This window comes from Elaeis guineensis, chromosome 14 (genome assembly GCF_000442705.2).
Source record: "Elaeis guineensis isolate ETL-2024a chromosome 14, EG11, whole genome shotgun sequence".
In the NCBI taxonomy this organism is placed as follows: Eukaryota; Viridiplantae; Streptophyta; class Magnoliopsida; order Arecales; family Arecaceae; genus Elaeis; species Elaeis guineensis.
In genome coordinates, this window is record NC_026006.2 from 52,665,641 (window position 1) to 52,687,409 (window position 21,769).

A 21,769-nucleotide genomic window follows, 5' to 3' on the forward strand; every position below is an offset into this window, starting at 1 on the left:
TAAGGTTAGTAACTTAGAAATGTATTTGGATCAATAAATTATCCAAAGCTTCCAATGGTTAGTTATCAAAATTTGTTATAGAATTTCTTCGTACAATGATCACTTTGAATACAATATATTCTCATTATAAGAATAAAAGCAAAAAATATCACTGATAGATTTGAGAAAAGAAGTCTTTCAGCGTTCTTTCACTTACCACCACACCATATTTGCTGGAGTATACACCATCAATGAAGTCCTCTAAGTTTGTCACAACGTCTGCAGCATTCATTTGGAGGTACTCATTAAGATTATTCATGGTTCCATCTACATGAATACAGAAAAGAGGAAGAGAAATGGGATGAGTGTCCAGAATGCCCAAAATGCTTAACGCATTAATATAGTATCTTGACAACAAATGACATGAGGAAAGCTTCAGGCACATAAGGAGAACATATAGAAATAAAAAGAATTGAATATTTGGACAGCGAGATAGCATGCAGTATTCACTTCAAATCTAGAACAGATAATCTGAGTTCTGAGTCAACTCAGTAAATTCCCAGTAAGTTATAAACATATTATGGTAACAAATATACTAGTTAAATTACTTCTCTAAAGAATACTGGATATATTAAAGACCATTAGTAGAGTCCCTTCAACTTAATCAGATCTTCATCATTAAAAAAAAAAAAAATCCTGACAAGCATGAAAAAAATAGTCGAAATAAATTTAGACCATTTAAATTGTGTAACAAGGACTCAAAACATCTTGTAAAGCGATCTATGTATAAAAAAGTCAAATGCCAATATTATAATTATCATTGGAATCAGAAACAATCAGGAGCAGTTCACATGTTAAAGTATGGTTTTGGTAAACTACAAGATTGTACCTTCAGCGATGATAGGTCCGTAATTAGGTGGCAAGGAAATCCAATTCCCTTGGGAATCCTTCATGTGCCCTCTATCTGATGCAAAGAAATGAAGAAACATGGGAGCATGAACCACCCGAAAAAGCCTGTAAAGGATATGCTTGTTCAGTTACTTGTGGAATGATTTAATAAACTTTTAGAAATGAGACATGTTAAGGCATGTAAATTGATGCTGTTAAAAGTGCTTCCCGCTGTTGTGTTTCTTAAACCGTTTTTTATTTAAAGATTTGAAACTTGTGCATGCAAGCCCAAACAGTTGTAATGTACTGCACTAGTCAGTTGCAGCACTGCAGGGCTCATTCACCTGATTTTGTTGAATCAGGCTTGAACTGCTTAAATGACATTGAACTGGGGCAGACTGGTCCCGAATCATTGTCAAACTGATTGGCATCACCCAGTAGCAATCAGCTCCCCTGAACTTTGGATTTTTCCCCTTTTCGAGCATATGAAGGTGATATCAGCTACACGAGGGAGTTTGGAGGTGAGAACAAGGAGGATTCTCACATAAGTGAACTTGAATTGCCAGGTTTAGGGCTAGAAACAAGCCGCTAGCTGGGTAACGGCCTCCATAATTAGCCCTTTAAAAAAAAGTGGAAATTTAAATGTAGGGATTATGTGAATTTAGTGGCACATGAATCCAGGGTGCACTAAGTTTCTGGTAACCTAATTGCATTTCTATTTTTAACGCATGAATATATTTTCTTAATGAAGTTTTCATTGTGAGTTATGATGAATTTTGTGTTGAACTAACAACAGAAAACTTTCTTGCATGTTGACTAGGATAACTAGGGCATTTAAATCAAAACATATATCATAGTTATGTAAAAACATAGCATTAAAACGATAAAAGAAGGCAAGAAAAACTTGGGCCCCAATAGGCCGTACCAAGGTCATACCAACCATATCAAACTATACCAGTCAATACTTTTTTCAATGCGATGCTCACCATACAAGTGAGTGACTGATACACCCCATGCAATGAGCTTTGAACCATCGGTTTCACCATAAATAGACAAATTACACAGCAGAGAAGTTTTGTTTTGTTTGGCTGCTTTCATATCGTAAACATTTTTTGTTTTTATATTTTTTTCCCTTTTTTTGTTTTCTTTTCTGTGTTCTGAAATGGAAAGAAGTTTGGTGGCAATGAAGGTAGAAAGGTATTGTGGCACAAATTTTGTTAGTCCAACTAGTTGTTGCAGTCATGGTGGTGACAGTTTTGGTAGTACTAATTGGTGCTGGTAGAGGTGGTTAATGGCAGTGGCAAGTGGTAGTGGTGGGTGGCAGTGGAAAGCATTGTTGTGGTGGTAACCATGTGAAGCAGTAGTGGCAGCAATATAATAGCACAGTGGTGAGGATGGAATGATGACCGTGGTGGGTAGTGGCCATAGAGGTGGTAGCTATGAGGATGGTGGTAGTGCTGGTGGAGGGGTATGGGGACATGGTTGGTTGCCACGGTAGTGGCGCTGAGGGCAGTGACCATAATGGTGGTGAGAATAGCAGTGATAGCAGGCACTGGTAACAGAGGTGAAGGGGTAGTGATGATGATGAATGCCATGGTGGTAATGGTGGAGATCGCGGTTAAGGGATGACAAATATCTTCCTTCACCTTTTTTTTTTATTGAGAGCAAAAAATTTCCCCACCAAGGTTTTCAAGTTTTGGAAATGATTTACAAAAATGAAAAACAATAAGGATGCTACCAAACATGTTTCTTGCCACAAATATCATGTTTCTGCTTTTAAAATGGCAGAAAAGAAATTGAAGCAATAATAAACATGGACATTTAAGTGTCAAACAACCTTCATTTTGTGTATTAGTTCCTTCCAAAGACACAAATATCTTTCTCTGGAAAATCTAAGGCATCAATATGTAAGCTATATCACCCATGAGACACCATGTAAAGCATTCGATTTAATTTATTTCTGTTTCATTAGGACTAGAAGGGGGCAGTTTGAACTTAAATTTCTAAACCTACGGGTTATGGTTTAGAGGAAGGACAAATGAGAGGATATATGGATGACAGTAGTAGGATATGGTCTAAGTGAGATTTCATCTCTAACATGTTTCGACATTTTATTCATAAAAAGAACGTAAGGAGCTAAAAAATGGAAAAACAAGAGTAGAAGGGCACAAGAAGTCCAAGGAATTCAAATATGCACCAGAACATTCACCTAAGAAAACAAATAGGTTGCATTGCCAAGTTCAAATTAAGATCCCTACAAGCAGTTTTCAGTGCTTTTAAGCCTAGGAGCAGACACTCAATGACCAAATACCAATAAAAAGAAACAAAAGGCATAAATAGCTTGTCACCAACTAAATAACTCCTAGAATTTGCCATTCACTATTCTGGGAAGCAAATCAAGCTAAAAAGTGGGCGGGGGGGGGCCCATGGGGGGTGGGGGGCTCAAAATTAGTCCCTACAAAACTCTCAGTTGTTTTCAGAAAATAGATTATCACATCCCAAGATATCTTATTGGCTGTAAGGAGTCTAAGTGTTGGGATTCACACTCCAATTATGTGCATGCCTCTCACCTGTCTCTCACATCATTACTTGTGATGGCTCCAAGTTGAGCCCAATCTCTCTTCCTCGACTGCACACTCATCTTCTGATATGTTTTCCATTGACCAGTCTGTTTTCATTGGCCTCTCTTTGATGTGTTGATGTACTAATTTACCATTTGTGACTTTTGGCCTTATCACTTCTTTTCTATATGAACAATCTTGCCAAAGCGATTGCTCCAAGTCATGCATACTCTCAAAATTTTAAACGTGTTCATTCTTACCAGGAGACACATAAATATGTCGAAGTTAGCAGCCCTTCATTAAGGAAAAGGACTTCGGTTTGGAAATCAATTCTTCTTCAAAATGTTTGAATCTGGGATTTTATTCCCTTCAATATGCAAGTTGGTTTATAAAATTAAGGTCGTTTGGATGGCTAAATTAAGCATTATTGTGATGCAAAATTTACCCAACAGCATCATCTTGATTGACAGGTTTCTGTTCATGTTGTTAAGATAGCCACGACTTCATTGGTATGATGACATCATAATTTGGGTGAGGGAATTGGAAGAATCTACAAAGCAAGCATCGGGCAAGGAGCAATTTATGCAACAAATGCAACGATGTAGCAGCAAAATCTAGGTACTATGATGTAATTCATGTAGCAATTACTTAATTATTGACATTAAGCTCCTTAATTGTTTTTGGAGAACTATATATAGTCCAATTATATGCATGCACATATATAATCATACATGTATATACGTATGGATACACATGAATGAAAACGTACATCTATAAACTTATTTTTTCCACAACATGTATGCATATGTAAGGTATATATCCGGATGTGCAAAAGCATATACATACATAGTGTGTTTTGTATCTATTTCAGTATATAATTTAAATGCAAGCCATCATAATATCGTGCACAACTGTTCATGTTTAAGGGAAAGAATACCTGCTATATCTGGAATTGAGAAACAAAAGTGGGCGAATAGCTTCATCAAAATATTGGTTAAGAGGGAAAGGGAAAGGAAGACTTGAATCCAAATCCCATACCAGAGGATGAGCATTGCCTTCTCTGTTTCTCTGTGACTTGCCCTGTGTATCAGGAGCAGTCACGAGACAAATGCCTATATCAGTATTCAGAAATTAGAAAGGAGTATACCTAAATAGCCTGTAACATTCTCAAGAAAATAAATTGTTTGACTAGTCAGGCCCAGTTAATTGCAGAATTCTGAAAAATTTCAGCATTCACCTGAATGCAGATCACATGGTAGTCCCACAACACCAGTCCATCAATTCTTTTACTAGCCTTCTGATACCATAGTGGAACCTAAAGGTGTATCAAAAATCATTGCATCAGGAATCACAAAATATCCAGGTAAAAAGAAAAGTAGGATTAGAAATGTTGGAAATTTTCATGAACAATAATTTTCAGCATATATAACTTTCTTCAATAGCTTGAACAGTTAGGATAAACTGATCAAGCAGGTATGCCCATACTATGAGAATCAGTGAGTTTATGGATTTTTTTTTTTTTTTTTTGAGAGGATAGACTCTCTTTACAATGTATGATCTTACAGGCTGCCAAAAAAAAAAATTTTTTTTTTTGGTGGAGAAACTTAAGATGATGGGCCTATCATTTACACACTTGTTATTATTATGATTATAAGCATGAGTGACCTGAATTAACAAAGAAGAGAAGATAAAGAACATGAAGGTGTTTTACGGAGTTTCTTTTTTAAAGATATATAGGGTGAATTAGGATTTTTGGTTTGAAAAGGATGCTGAAAACCCACTATTCATCTTGTCATTCAACATGAAAGCTTTATCAAAATTCAGAGATATTCTTACGGGAAGTCAAAAAAAACCTTTTGAAGCCAAGTGAGAAACCTTGGTAAGGAGTTTCTTTTATGCATTCTGAAAAGAAAATGTTGTAAAATCAAACATCCATTTAGTAGTTCTTCATCACTGCATTGTGATTCTCCAGAAAGCATCTTATCCCAAGTAAGAACTTGGGTACTGTTTTTATACCCATGCTGGTCATGGGTCTGCATGGTACTTGTGGGTACCATGCCATGTTGATCCTTGAACTGAAACTCATGGCATGTATTTTGGTGTATGACACAAAATTGGCATGCATGGATATGCTCTCAGTTTTTTCTATTTACTTCAAACCATTCCTATTTCTATTGTAGGTTTGTCTAGAATCTAGAGTTTTTTTTTTTTTTTTTTTTTTTTATAATAATAAAAGAAAGCATAGATTTTTAGTAGGCAATGTTTTCACATTTACTTCAACTATGGCCAATTGGCCATGCAATGCAAGGTTATACTCCAACACATAAAACATAAGGTTTGAAAACTATTCCTCTATCATAAAAGTCATGATATTCCATTTCTTTGCATACTAACATCACAAGTCAATACATCATAAAATAAGTAATTAAAACTATGGACTATGGAGTACTGAAAGCAAAATAAGGACGGAGTAAAAAATAACAAGAAAATAAAATAAAAACTCTGTTGGCTTAATGAGATTTGAATTATGTTTGGGAAAGGAAGACACAAATGAAAGAGATATACCTTTTTCTCTTCATTGGATATGAACACGACAAAAAGATCAACCCCTGTTGGATCAGCAACCTCAATTGTACATAATTTCTTGCAAAGCAAATAGATATTCTCCTCACTATTAAACAATAGTAAGTAAAAATCAGAAACTCCTAGCAGTGAGTTGTGTATAAATTGACGAAAACTCAAAAAATAAGAAAGAAGACAATTGAAGAAGTATATGGTGTGCTAATAATGGAGAAAATTAGCACCGCCCATGCCACTCACATGTATTTTATTCAATGAGAAAAGAAAATGAAAATAAATAAGTCCACTTTGGCTTAATAAAAAAATGATTCCACTTAGCAAATAGAAAAAAATGATTCCACTTGGCAAATTAAAAAAGACAACACCCTTACTTTATGTGAATCTGAACCATGAGGCATTGAAGTTTAATAAAAGATAGCATATCTAGACAAGTTAAATTCTTAGAATTGTCTTTTAGCCACCTAAGCCAAGATGATCAATGCTAATAGATGAAACATGCGTCAATCCATGCCACTGGTGTGTTTTTTTGTGGCAATCATTACTGCCCACAGAAAAGAATCTAAAGCATATCCTATTTTCTGCCTGAGACCTGTTAAGTACAGAAGGCAAGAGATAAAACATGCATAGGTCGATAAGAATGAAATTGATTAAACTAAGTCAACTACCACATGGTACTAGTCTACAAGAAGTTTTCAAAAGAGAAACCTCTGTGGTGTAATCAAACTTGAAGCCACCATAGGGAAGAGATAAATTTAAGGAAAAAATGATATAAAGCAATGGCCTTGTAGGAAGGGAGCCTTCCTCAATAATATGGGTACCATAAACGAGCTGGTAATAGTATTTTCTCTGCAACAAATATGTTGTTTCTCTGGTTTAGATTGAACCCTATGGCAGAGGGATAAATAATCTTAGTTACAATGAGAAACCAAATTACATATAGAATTTAAAAACCTAAAATCTTCAATGACAATACAGAGTTCAAAGGAAACTCAAAAACTTGATATATTTCCCATGCCAAGCCACAAGGAGAAGGGGGTTGGGGGGCTTGTGGTGGGGGGGGCGGTGGTGGGGGGTTGGGAGAGAGCCGGTTGGGGTTATTTAATTCTGCGAGAATGTCACAACCCCAGCATAAAGACTTGAGCAATTTGGAGTAGATTTTTATTCTTCCATTCTACAACACAAGTTTCTTTAAATGTGCCTTACTGCAATATGTAAATCCTCTGGCCGCTTCCCATGTACACAGAGAAATTTCACTGCCTCAACCAGTTTAATACAATTTTCCCTGCTTGTTGAGAAAATCATCCCTTATTAACAAAACTCTGGTGATCATGGCATTAGCAGTCAGCCCTTAAAAAAAGCTACATAACATGAGAAAATCATCACTGAACAGAAGGAGCAGTATCAAGCCCAGAAAAAGACTAATAAGGAAGCAAACATTAGTTTAAGTGATAAGACTACTATATCAAACTTTTCATGCACAACTGAGCATGAAGTTGGTCAACTTAGTAACTTCTTTCCCTTTTACTACAAATCCTTCAAGTGACTGATGTAATATTTTTGTATCTAAAGTCCTGTTTCAGAAGGTGGTCCTTGCATAAATTGGGTTCAACAAAAATCATGGATAAGGGCTATGGCGACAACAAGCATTGTGATAATTCCTTCTTTCTCTTTAAAACATGAAGCAACTAGTTTGGTTGCATCAATCTATTTAATATTCAGTCTTAGATTTTTTTTAGAAATGTACCTCATACTTTCAGGTTTTTCCCTAATTGACAAATTGGTAAAGTCTTTGGTATCAGTTTTGCAAGATTGATTAAACCGATCAATACTGTACTTTCCAGAAAGGCATGGAGTTAATTCCACTGAGTATCATGGCTCGAACATCCTCAACCAAAAAAAATCCTTCAACCAAGTTGTGCTCATATGAATTCAAGGTTCTATATTTTCCAGCCAAGGTTAGCTGTACTGAGTCGTATGGCTCAATAGCAGGCATACCTGAGAGACAGAGGGAGGGAGAGAGAGAGCAGAAGGAAGAACATCTGAAGAATGCATACAAATTTAAAAGCAATAAGGTTCTCCAAAAAGATAGAAAAATGTAAATAATCGGCTTTATTTCATCCACTTTAAAGTCTGAAAATTGGAGTTCTAGATGTTGTGCTAGGTAGAATGGACCAAAATATAATTTTACAAGATAACTCAAACGAGCATTTATGCCCTATGAGGACAAGAATCAAGCCTTATCCAATCAAAATAGCATGGTTATTAATCAAGAAGCCTGCACGAAAGGATAAAGCAAAATATCTCTAGTAACCATCAACTTAAAAAATTGACTTGGCTGGGCCTTGATTTTGTTCATCAATAGTATCATGTTCAATTTGTATCATTTGCAAATAACCTGCACCTCAAAGATGAAAGATCATCTTATTCTCTCATCATGCATTCCAAATCCAACAGAACCTCAAAAAAATTTCTCTCCAGTACATGATCTTAAAGTATCCAACATTCTAACTGATAAGTCGAAAGTTAAGCCTTCCTATCACCAACTAGTTCTTCAGATTTCATGACAGGCTCCTCTCTTCCCCAAAAATGCCCGGCAACTCAGAGGATTGGCATCTTGTTGAAAGCCAATTATAAAACTTTGTCACCTTTTAGTAGACATACTTTGATCCTCAATAACAAGGATTGTCGGTCTGACAGCTACACCAGCATCTCTGGTCTGCACCAGCTGGCAGGTGGTTGTGAATTGAAATCCAACCAAAACAATATACGTTTTTTTATATTTTTTAAAGCCAGCATGTTGTATAGTGCCATAAAAAAAAGAAAAGAAAAGCACAATATCAATTAATTAGCCAATATTCACCCACAGACGGTCTCATGGTCCCATTCCACAACCATGAAAGTTACAATAAAAAGAAAAAAATCACTATAATTAAAAAGAAAAATTCCCTCTTTCTCTAATTATCTAATAATGCAGTGCCAGGACCGAAGGTGTAGTGCAAGAATCACACTAAAGAACGAGGAAATTGAGGGACGATAAGAGAGAAGGTTACCAGTAGAAAGGAGTGTGGGTGAAAGTGGAGATGTCGAGGTGGAAGGGGCCGGTGGCCGTCGACGGAGACGGAAGAGGGGCAGCGGACGAGACCGGAGTTGGAGGGCGGTTGCTGCCTTGGTCCTCGGGAACTTCTCCGCCGTCGGCCATGGATGCCACGGCCCCTGGGGGTTCGGGATTTCTTCTGATCGTTTGGGAAAGTTGCACGGTGAGACGCAGACTGCGAGGTTGCCATACCCTACAAGTCGGTATCAGGACCTGTTCATGGGACAGCTTCAGCTTGGGCTACCTTCCAGAGCCGAGCCCGGCCCTTCGACGTGGGGATTTGAACTTGACCATTTCTTAATTTTTAAAAAATATTAAAAATATTTTAAATTTTATTTTAAAATATACGTAATATGATAAAATATTATCCACAACCTATGGTATGACTTCTATCTCATTATCTTCACAAAGCAACGAGAACCATTCATGAAGTCTATAATCCAACATAAACAAATAATACAAAATAAATTAAAAACATCCTGACTGCCTGGCCGGGATCATCGGGCCGAAAACCCAAAACAGTTTTGGGCTTCAGCAGGCCAGGCAGGCTGCACCCGTGGCACAAGCCAGCTCATAGAGAGCCTTTGGTGGTGAGCATGCTTGTGGGAAATTCTTTGTACACCGCGGGTGGTATAGAAAATCTGATATGCAGGCACCGCCTTATGTAATTAATTCATGAAACCATCACTTCTCAACACGCATTTAATGACTACAAATTCATTTTTTCGTTTGAAAATTTTGAATGATGAAAATACCCTTCCTCTTTAAAAAAATTATGACATCTTATGTCCATATTATAACACCTTGCGTATAGAAAGTATAATTTTGATGCAGGATATCATAATATACCATAAAATATCATAACTTTTTTTAAAGAGCTGAGACATTTTCGTCATTCAAAATTTTTAATTGAAAAAATGAAATTACAGGATTAAATATATATTGAAAAATGGTTGAACAAAAATATCTCTTCTATATTATGACATCCTAGGCCATATTATAACATCCTGCATGCAGGAAGTTATTTTGCATGTAGAAAGTCAATAATATACCACAGGATATCATAATTTTTTTCAAAGAGCAGCGATATTTTTGTCATACAAAATTTTTAAACAAAAAAATGGAACTGCAAATAATAAATATATATTGAAAAGTAGTGGCTACATGGACTAATCACATAAAGTGATGCACTTCACGTCGAATTTTTTACACTGCCTAAGGTGTACAAAGAATTTCTCTATGCTCACGTGGGAGACATCCTTGCTAAATATTAAGAAGACTCATGGAATAGGGGTTTATATCCATGAAGCTATTAGTACTATTCCACTATTATACACTGTAGAATAAGCTTGTCCCATTTTTCTTCAATTACATTTTGCTGCTATCCATCCTATAAACATTCAAAAAATTGAGAGGGTAATTTGGTTTTTGGGATAAAATCTGAACTACCACTAAATTTCAACATGCAATAAATACATCTTATTAGCTTCAGTAATTTTCTGTACTTATTCCTTCAACCAAACACCAATATACATATATTTCATGAGACAACCCTCCCTTCATCAATGTAAGAGATATTCTTTTCAAACTTTATTCCTCAAAAACCTCTTACACCCCTACTCATTTGGGTTTAGTTATCGCAGATGTTGGACCCTTTTAATCCAACTAGCATATCTCTTGAACTGTTTGGGGTGCTTTCTTTTGTGAGCAATGATATGGCACTCTCTTTTTTGGAGCAACGCTGTTGGTCTTCGATCAAGTTTAACCCCACTTGTACGTTATAAAAAGATAACGTGGATCTCTATGAAGAGGTATGTTATAAATATTAGGCTCTAAATGGGTTTGGGCCAATAAATTTTTGAATGAAACTAATTCCTCATGCTTCATAAGTCTTAAGGTCTAAAAGCGAAGTGAGTTATAGAGCTTATGTTATTTTGAAAAAATTAAATATCTATACACCTAAAGATAACAGTTTTTGAATTCTAAAATATTTCTTATAAAGTTTTATCCATCACCTTTCTGTCCAAACTGCCCTTATTCTTAAGCTATAAAAAGTGATCCATCCTATCAAAATTCATAACTAATATATCTTAGATCCAAAATCATAAAGCGAATTTATTTATCTGTTGCCTAGAGGTTGCAACCCAAGAAAGAAGACAGATAAATTGGATTCTTTAAAAATTTTAACTAAATTAACAATTTAAACAAGAATGTACTTCAAATTAAATTTATTTGAGTGTTTGTGAAGAATAAACAATGTGTAGCAGCAGAAAAAGTAAAAGTATGTAAGAATTAAAATGATACAAGTCATATAAAAAAAGAGAATAAAAGGTACAAGATAAACACAATCATTTATAGTGATTCGATATAATCCTGCACCTATATTCACCCTGCAAGAGTCTCTTGAAAATTTTACTATAATCCTCTTAATTACAACATGTTTGTTTTATCCGAGTTCATAAATAAATCCAATTGATTTTCTGGGATCATCAACCAAAATCTTACACCGATTATTTTTTAGATTCACAATCAATCCAGTTGGTTTTACAGGCTCACCAATCAAAATCTATAAAGTCCAATTTGGGGCTTGAATTGGCCTTTACCCTAAGTTTTTTTCTCCCAAAAAAACTTGTAAAGAATCAAAGTATAAGGATAAGAAATTTCAGCACAAAAATAAAAATAAAAATAAACTCTTTAAAGTGTTGAGAAGTGACTGAGAATTTGCTCTTTAAATGCTTCAACTTCTCTTGAATGATACTTGAGAGGATGTGGAAGAAGTTGGAGAAAATTGCCCTTGAAAGCTCTCAAAAATCAGTGCTCAACTTTTCTTTCTTTTTTTTTTATTTTTAAAGATATCCAATAAATCTCACTAATTTGAATGTTTCTTTCTTTAATCCCTCTTAATCTTTCTTTTCAAATGATTCTATAGCTTTTAATAAGTTTGGAAGAGGCTGGAGAGTGAGTTTTAATTATTAGAAAAGCTGGAACAACCGTTAGAAATAAAAACTAGCCAATAGAAATAGTGCAGAAAATTAGCTATTAGTGCTGTTTTAGGCAAGCGATCGACTCCAATTTCTCAGAGATCGACTCCAGCTGTCTTAGGATCGACTCCAGATCTTCAGGGGTCGACTCTAATTGCAGTTCTAAAAATGCAGTCTTCTATCTTCTCTGAAGAGTCGGCTCGAACTGTTCACCAGTCGACTCGAGTCTATACTAGTCTTCTTCTAACATGCCAAAGTCGACTCAAAATCTTTCGGAGTCGGCTCCAAACCTTCCAACCTAAGTTTTCTTCATATTTTGGCCTTTCAAACTTGAATTTTTTGGACCTAATGCTTCTAAATAATATTTTTTTCAAAGTAAGCCATCGAAACTTATGAGAACTTGTTCTTTTAAGTATTTTGACTTAGCATCTTGAGAAGATTTATCCTTAAGATAAATTTTTTATTTTAAATATTTGAAAAATTCTACATCTAATCTTGAAAAATATGATTAGTATTATTTATACTCAAAATTTTGGAATCATCAAAATCAATCATAGGATCAACAATCTTCTTTTTGATGATGATAAAATTTTAGTATATGCACAATAAAAATATAATATATTTTAATTAATTTATTAATATAAGTATGAAGTGAATAAGTAAATATTTAGTTCATGAATATTATCATTATATTCAAGAGTGCATATATCCAAAATTATATTCAACATAATATACTCATTTCATATAATTTTTTAAGCAAGCGAATGAGTATTTCAAGTATAATAAATCAAGTGATCAACTCTATCATTTCAAGTATATGATCATCTCAAGCATATACTCAACATAACTCTATCCTTTTTTGACAGCATCAAAAAGTATAAGGGAAGGATTATATTAAATTTTCATAATTTAATTTTAAAATTTTTTAAATTTGAAATCAATCATCAAAATCGTCCAAAAAAATTTAATTTTTAGAATTTTATTTAAGTTCTCTCCCTTTCAAATTCAACTTGAGTTTAACTTTTAAATTCAGATCAAGACTTTTCCCTTTTTCTCAAAAATATAGATGCAAAAATACTTCTCAATTTCAATTAAAAGTACTTGGACTTTAAAGATTTAGTAGAGATAAAATTTTAGAATAATATAGGTTTGAAAATACTTCTCTTCTTTTTGATATTAAAGTAAATCATTCAAAAACATATCATAATAGTTTATCTCAAATAATATAATAGTAAGAATATAGCCATAAAAATTCAAATTTGAGATATAGCATACTTTCTTTTGCCAAAAGATAAAGCGATGAAATTTAAATCAAAATTATATAATTTGATATCAATTATGAAAATTATGATACCAATTATGATAATATTCTTGAAAAATTCTGCTTGATATCAATTGAATGAAGTTTGAGTTTATATCTTTGAAAAATAATCAATTTAATTCTTCTTAATACCAATCATTTCGAAAATCAAACTAAATAGCAATTATCTTGATACCAATAAGAAATTTTTAAAAAAATATATTTTAAACTTATTTTTTGAAGGTAATTAATCATAGTAAAATATAAAAATATATTTCAAATTTAGCTTGATACCAGATTTTTTAAATAGTAATTTTCTTAAAAAATTTTTGATATCAATTGTTTTAGTTTTGAAGTGATAAAGATATATTGATCCAAATCAAATAGTTTTGAGAATTTAGAATGATAAATCAATTTAAATTAATATCGATAAATCATTCAAAATAGAAGATTTTCAATTATGATTCAAAAAAAGATCATTTCATCCTTTTTATAAAAAGTATTAAGCAATTAAGTTTAGAAAAAATATGTTTTTCTTGAATTTATCTCAAATAATATCTTTTCAAGAATATAGCTTTGCAAAATTAGATTTGAGATAAAGATATTCTTTTCTTTTTGTCAAAAAATAGATCAAAAAATACAAGACAAATAGTAAGTTATCTGATATTAATTAAATAAAATTTAAATATTTTTTAAATATTCAATTTTAAAGATAAATGATAGTTTTTTTTAAATATTTTATTTGTTATCAACTTCAAAAGATTCAAGAAGAGTATTTTTTAAATCTATTTTTCGATATCAATCAATCAGAGCAAAGTATCAATATTCATTAATAATTTTTTTAGATAAAAAATAATTTTTTGATACCAATTAATTATCTAAAATTGTTAATATGATCAAAACATATGAAGTATGAATAGTTCTCTTTTTATGTTTAAAAATGATTCCTCCAAAATAAATTATAGGAACACAATAACAAAAATACTCAAATAAATTTATATGGCTAAGTCGAGATAAGCAAAGTATAAAAGTTTATCAATAAATCTTCTTTTTTGAGTTCAAAAAAGATTTCTCTTATAATATTCAAATAATATTTTCTCTCCTTATTTTACATAATAAATATCAAAAAAATTTATTTTTCTTAATTCTGTCCTTTTTTTCTTTCAAAATATGCATATTCATTTTAAAAAATAAGCTTTGAAGAACATATTTTTCTCTTCCTTAGTTTCATAAACAAGATAAATATTCAATTAAACAAATAAACACAATCATTTAATTTAAGTAAGCAATCATTTTTCTCCCTTTATTTTGTAAACAAAATAATTTTTTAATTAAGCAACTAAACATAAGTAAAGGTATCGACATATTATATTTTAAGAAAGAGTTATATTTTATTAACTATTAAAACATGATCACAATAAATGATAAAAGCATGAAAATATATAAGATATATGAGAGCTATATTTATCAAAAGATAGATTGCTAGGTTTACTAAAGCTTTATGAGAGAAATCCTAGCATCCTAAATAAGTATAGGTCAGGATAATCCTAAGAAATAGGTCCAGATTGACTAGAAGGAGATGATGGTCTAATATTTCTAGATGTCCAGTCCCAATTGCAAACATCCTCCCTCACTGAAGAAAGTATCTGAATCAATCTTTCTGACTTTTCTCTAACCAAAGATAGAGCTTCAAATAAATCTCACCTCATCTGTTGTATCCCTGATGTATACCTTTAAAGCTTTACACAGATTGAAGTGACGATTCTAATAGAAACTCTCTCAATAAATGCATCCTCATCCAATCTCTCAAGTAGATGATATGAATACTCTGGACGACTGATCTATGAAGGAAAAGTGGTCTCTCATGCTGCTCTGCTGCTTTTCAGTTCTGATATTTACCATAATGAATTTTGCTGTAAGAGTCTCATCGTCATTATTTACTGTAGCATGAGTGCTAGCATGTAAAGTAGAATCTTTCGAAGAATGTGATACATAATCATGAAGAAGATTCTACTGATCATATGATATAGTAGCCGCATCTCTATACTTAACTGGTTGGCACTGATATCCTTGACATCATCTCAATCCAATATAAATTTCAAGTGTATCACTGCTTGAGACAATCCGATGTGCTCTTATCGGTCTGTATATGTAGCATGCATCTAATACTATCAATATCCATCTCAATCTGCATATCTTTTACTTTGAAAACTAGACTTCTAATCATTTCGATGCTTGGTCCTTTCTTGCATGGGAGAACGACTTTGAGAAATCCTAAATTCTTGAATTTCTGCATGGGACTTCATCTTGTTAAAAAATATGTCCTAAAGTCAATCGTTTGGATGATTGTGCTCTTTATAATTTATATATGAATTATGAATTAATAAAAATTATTTGATATTTTTCATCACAAATTATATATCTTCCTTATTATAACTCTTATGTTGTGATGAAATTCTTAAAACTATAAAGTAATCGATAAAGGAGGATTTATCGAATAGTTCTTAAATCATGTTTATGACCAAATGATATGTCATTAAAAGATGATGATATTTATCGAGTATAGATCATTGTTTTCCATATAGGTTGATTATTTTCGTAATTAAAGAGTGTGAAGATACTGGTATGGCATATAAATGAGATGTAGAAGTATATCATCATTGAACAAGTGACTCGCCTATAGAGAGCTCTGCTGTCCAGAATAGCTCGTGACATAAGTATCCCTCAGATTTGAGATCATTACGATGGCTTGCAAGTAACTCACTATACTTTGGTGTCGGACTATCTATATTTCTAATGCAGTGACAAAAGACTACTGAGTACAGTTAAGTACTTGCAAAGTCTGTGTGTTGATCGAGATGAGATTGACCACTCTAGATTATAGGAGATAATGCATCACTATATTATAATTTAATAAAATCTCGATCAAGATAATCCATATGATGAATTTGAAAAGTTGAAATATAATGTGGATGACTCATCCAGGGTTGACAGTTAAACCCTAGATCATTCTGAGCATTCAAAATAAAAGGGATGAATTATGCGATAACCATATTCTACAGTTCTTGAATGTTGTCTTGCAAATATTCAATCTATTTAGACATTGAGAACCATTGCTAGATGGTAACTTCGATTAGTATAAAAAATACTTCCTATGCTACCGGCCTAATTTCGAACCTAAGGAGTCATGTACAAAGTCAGACAAAATAGGAAAGAATTGACCTAATGTCTATATGTTCCATTTAAAAGTATGAGACTTGATTAAATAAATAGATTAGCTTAATTAAGAATTAAGTTAGAGATCATACGGGATTAAACAGTTGACTATATCTAGCTAACACCGGACATGAGGTATAAATTTAATTTCAAAAATGACAATGATTTGGTCAGCGATTCAAAGAATTTATGAGAGATTAAATTTATGTCTTAATTAATTTCATATTAGATCTAATTTAATTAAGATTAATTGGGTTAAAAATTTAAGTTAGATTTAGATCAAAATCCTAATCAGATTGGAATTGATAGGCTCTTCGAGTTTGGTTCGAATTCAGTTCAAATCAGGTTTGAATTGAGTCAAATTTAAACCCAAATTGGATGAGATCCATAGAGTCCCAAATACCTGAGACTCTTTCTCATAAAGTGGCCGACTAGAGGGGAGGAGGCGCTAATTTCTTTCGCCTCTTATCTTGTGCATGCGTGAAGGGAGTTCATGCGGTGGTTAATGCTCTCCTTTCTCCACTTGGTTTCATATTTGGATAAGATTAGAACTCCTAATTAGATGGATCTTCTGCTTAGATTTTGGCACCTCATCTATTTAAGGAAAGGACATAACCACTGGTTGGTTATGATTTGATTTGTGCGACAAAAACAAAAGGGTGAAGAAGGATTACCATGAGGAAAAGAAGAGGAGGGTGCACACTGATTTCTTCTTGGCATGAGTTCATGGGCGCTCCTTCTTCTAGGCATGGAGAGATTCTATCCTAGGCATCCATCACGTGGAGGTTTGATCTCAACCTTCTCTGGTTCCTTTCTAAAATAGAGACGCAAAGAAGATCATCCTGCTCGCCTACGAAGCCTGACGTGCGTGCGAAGTAGAGGATCTATGTGTTCAGACCTCACGAGGCATCGAATTCAAAAAATTCTCTAAAAATTTTGATCCCTATTCTACTACACATCAGATAAAGATAAATTAATAGAATAAAAAAAAATTTAGATGAACTCTAACAATCCAATCTTGATCAAATTTTTTTTTTCAACTGGTATCAGAGCCAGATTGATACATGGATATATAGATAATTTTTTTTAATATATTTATATCTTATATTTTTAATTAGATTTTTATGTTAAATATTAAATCTGATTTAGATCTATTAACATAATTTTTTTTAATCTGATTTTGATCAGATTTCAAGAATTAAATCAATGGTTGATGATGGTTTGTTATAAATCTATTATAACAGAATTTTTTTTATTACAAATTTTTGTTAGAATAACAATCTATTTATAATCTATTTTAAATTAAATTTTAATAAAATTTTTTATAGAGTATTTCAGGTTGGAAGTTAGACTTAATCAAGATTTGAATTGAATCTATTTTGATAGATTTTCAGATCTAATTTTAAATAAAATTCTGTACAGCATGAAAATAGGTCTAACCAAAATTTTATTTTCTATGCATTCATATGTGCATGTGATTATTTTTCTATATCATTCTAGATCTGAATTGAATATTTTATATACTGTATAAATTTAGTTTCAGATCTGAAATAATGTATATGATACATTGATCTAATTATATTAGATATAAAATATGTATGATATGATCATGTTTATATTAGTGCATGTTTAAATTTTATAAATTACTTGTGTAGATGTAATTAGTTTTAGAAATTAGATTTTTGATCTTAATAGCTTAATATTCGGATTGGGATGATCATCAAAATGTTCGATCATAAGAGCAAGTTGGGTTTAAAGATCCTCTCTTTCCATTCGATGGGATGCTCTTATAACGTATTGGGATATCATGTGATTGTATCTCATAAAGAAGAATAGCGAAAGAAATTTTGAAATTTTTTTGATCATGAATATGTTTAGAATAGATCTAAAGTGATTTGTGATTTATTATAATTTTAATGAAATAAATTTAGATATAAAAATTAGTTTTAAGATCTAAATTGTATGTTGCATATGATGTAATATATAGTGATCTAAAAGTTTCTATGATGCATACGATGTACATATAAAATTTAGATCAAATTGATACATGTTTAATTATTAAATATAGATCTGAAAATTAGATTTTAAGATCTGAAAATTGCATGACATATGATGTATGCTTCACTTAAAACTCTAGTAAAATAGTTTTATAAACTAAAATACATGTTTCATACACTTAATTTGAAATTAAGTTTAAAATATTTTGATTTGTGAATGAAGATCCTAAAATACCACATAAACTATTGGGGCAAAGGGTTAGCTTGAATCAGATCTTCTAATTGGGTTAGACCTAGGATTAAAACAAATATGGACTAATTAGAGAAATTGCTTAAATCTAATCAAAAGTTGAGTTAGATTATATCAGAATTTTTTTAAGATCAACCTCAATAGTTGTAGCTTGATCAAGTCCATATTTTTGACCATACCAAATGGACCTGATTGTGGCTTAGCGGTTTAGCTCGAATCTTTTGGTTGATTGAATCAGAACTGATCGACCAATTGGTATCTAAGATAAGTATAGTTTTTTTATCGATGATTTTTAATTGATAGTTTGCTTATCTAGCCATTTCAATGGTATCTAAGGCAAGTTGAGGCAGATCCTTCCATCGATCTTACTTATCTGACCAATTCGGTAGATTATATTTTGATTAAGTTACTGATTGATTCGAGTTGACCCATACCAGTAAGATAAATCAGTGTGATTGATTTAGGTATCTTTGGACCAGCTTGTCTCTAGTCCTCTTCATGACTTAGTGAAGCCATTAGAAAGTTTTACGACTTGCCGGTTGATCTCTTCTCTTATTCTTAGATCATTAAATCAAATCAGTATGATTGATTTAGGTATCATTAGACCAGCTTGTCATTAGTCTTCTTCATGACTTGGTAAAGTTGATGAGAGAATTTATGACTTGCCGGTCAATTTTTTTTCTATCTTCTAAAATTTTCTAAATTATTAGGTTCTTAAAATGAAATAGTTATGAAGATAACTAGATCATAGCCTCCTATTAAGTTGAGTGATAATGGGTCCATTAGCTTGATAATCATTGTGTTGCCCAGCTATGCAACCCAAGAGGAGGGGTGAATTGGATTTCTAAAAAATTTAAACTTAACTTATACCTTATGAAAATTGTTTAACAAAAGCTAGATAAATAAGGAGAGTATAGTTGATTCAAGGCTAATGGTTAAATGCAAGAATGTAAAAGAATAAAGAAGTTCTAAAGAAGAGCAATTAGGCACAACACAAACAAAAAGATTTATAGTGGTTCGGTGCCAACCTTGCACCTATATCCACTCCCCAAGCTCCTACTTGAGAATTCCAATCCACTAACTTGTATTCAACCTGAATACACTCGTCGAAAACTCCGACTCTAGCTATCCCAAGCTAGTCCACTTGTTTTTCAGGTACAAGCCAATCCAATACACTCTGATTCAAGGTTCGGATCAACCTTCCCTTATTTTGGAACCCTTCCAAAACAAAAACAATAACTAAAACAGAATATAACAATCAATAGCTCAGAAAATACAAAAGAAGCTCCTTTAATGAGCGAATGAGGCTTTAAATACACTTTACTCAAAGGGAAGAAGGCTCTTTTCGATTTTCTCAAGGTGGTTGGAGACTTGAATGTGCACTTGAGGAGTTGGTGAGCTTGAATTAAAAACTTCTTGAATGCTTTGAGTGAGCTCTTGCTTAGGCCTGAAAAGTATGCTTGAAATCTTCTTTTTAAAAATCCCTCTCCTTCTTGATTCCCACCTTTTTGTCCCTTTTTATAGCTTTAAGGAATGGTGGAGAACAATCTAGACTGAAATAGAGCCATTAGTCCACATTAAATGAGCATTAAATACACTTAAAACGGGTTAAAAACTAACCGTTACGAAACTTTTTCATTACAGGGGTCGACTCATGGGTTGACTCATGCTCATGAGTCGACCTCTGTGGAAAAACAGCAAAAAATAAAGTTCTGTAATTTTTGGCCTAAAAACAGCAGAGGTCGACTCATGGGTCGACTCATGTCTGGGGGTCGACCCATGGGGTCGACTCACAGACTGTGTCAAGACTGTGCCAGCCAAAAAATCTGCGTGCCAATCAGCTCATTGTGCCATGAGTCGACTCATAGGGTCGACTCAAATTTTCAAACATGGATATCTTTCAAAATACATGTCCAAAAATAATAAAATTTTTATCAATGGATCATAAATCTTTTGTTCTAGCACTTGATGCTTTCAAATCAGGGTTTGGTAAAATTATGATTTTGTCTCTGAAAAACAATAAGTCTTTTTCAAGCGAAAATCATTAGTACCCCTTCAAATGCTTTGTAATCATCAAAATTAATCCAAGGAGCAACACATTGGAGGTGCAAACATCTGATACTTATCTACTATTAAAATTATCATTCATAATATAATGACTCAAATGTGACTCTCTAATGGGTGATCAAGTTAGCCGAGCAAACTCAGACCTAATCATTCGTTATTTAGATGCACTGAGTATGGTCATGTTAATGGTTGGACCTAATCAAAATTTTTAGTGGAGGCCAAAGCTTACCGAAAAAGAATTTGTAGTAAATTCTTTACTAAAAATTATTTAAAAAAATAATTGGTTAAGAACCTACCTATAGGTGCACATGGATTGGTCGAGCAAACTCAGACTTGTGTGCAGTCTCTATGGATTCTAGTACCTGCTAAGAAATTAAGATAATTTTTTAAATTGAAGATAAAGTCTACCAATTCGTATAAAATAGTGAAAAAAAAATTTAGACTAAAATTCAAATGTTTAGGCTTAATGAATTCATATACTAATAGGTCTTAATATTTTTCTTTCAGTTATGGCTAGTCGTTTGTCACTCCGCTCATTGTTGGACTGTGACAAACTTATGGGATCTAATTTCAATAGTTAGTGTCAAACATTGAAAATTATTTTAGAGCACAAGAGGATCCTACATGTAATTATGGATCCAGCACCTGAAGTACTAGCTTGCAATGCATATGCAACGATTAGAGACACTTATCAGAAGTGGCTTAATGATCGTGTGATGGTACGTTGCACAATAAGAGCTGCTATGAACGATAAATTTAATTATAAATTTGAGAAAGCTCAGTCGGAGAAAATACTTCAAATATTGAATAAGTCCTTTGGTACCCCTAAAGATGCATCCTTAGTGGGGCATCGGTT

At 32.8% G+C, this 21,769-nt stretch overlaps 1 protein-coding gene across 1 annotated transcript; it reads right to left on the bottom strand.

The window, feature by feature from the left end:
- LOC105057727 (protein N-terminal glutamine amidohydrolase) lies at nt 1-9,335 on the bottom strand. Its single transcript, XM_010940421.3, has 6 exons — nt 9,059-9,335; nt 5,994-6,099; nt 4,666-4,743; nt 4,366-4,508; nt 869-993; nt 1-306 (listed from the first exon to the last, which is right to left on the bottom strand). Exons 1-6 carry the CDS (start codon nt 9,205-9,207, stop codon nt 149-151), a joined length of 759 nt encoding a protein of 252 aa, XP_010938723.2. The 5' UTR covers nt 9,208-9,335; the 3' UTR covers nt 1-148.
- Nucleotides 9,336-21,769: the final 12,434 nt, after the last annotated feature.

Excerpts from the sequence above, each read along its gene's own strand:
- LOC105057727 (XM_010940421.3), bottom strand. The coding sequence starts at position 9,207 with ATGGCCGACGGCGGAGAAGTTCCCGAGGACCAAGGCAGCAACCGCCCT. Across the intron at positions 4,509-4,665 it reads ACCATGTGATCTGCATTCAG|GGCAAGTCACAGAGAAACAG; the intron begins GTGAATGCTGAA and ends CCTGATACACAG. Across the intron at positions 994-4,365 it reads CTCAATTCCAGATATAGCAG|GCTTTTTCGGGTGGTTCATG; the intron begins GTATTCTTTCCC and ends TATCCTTTACAG.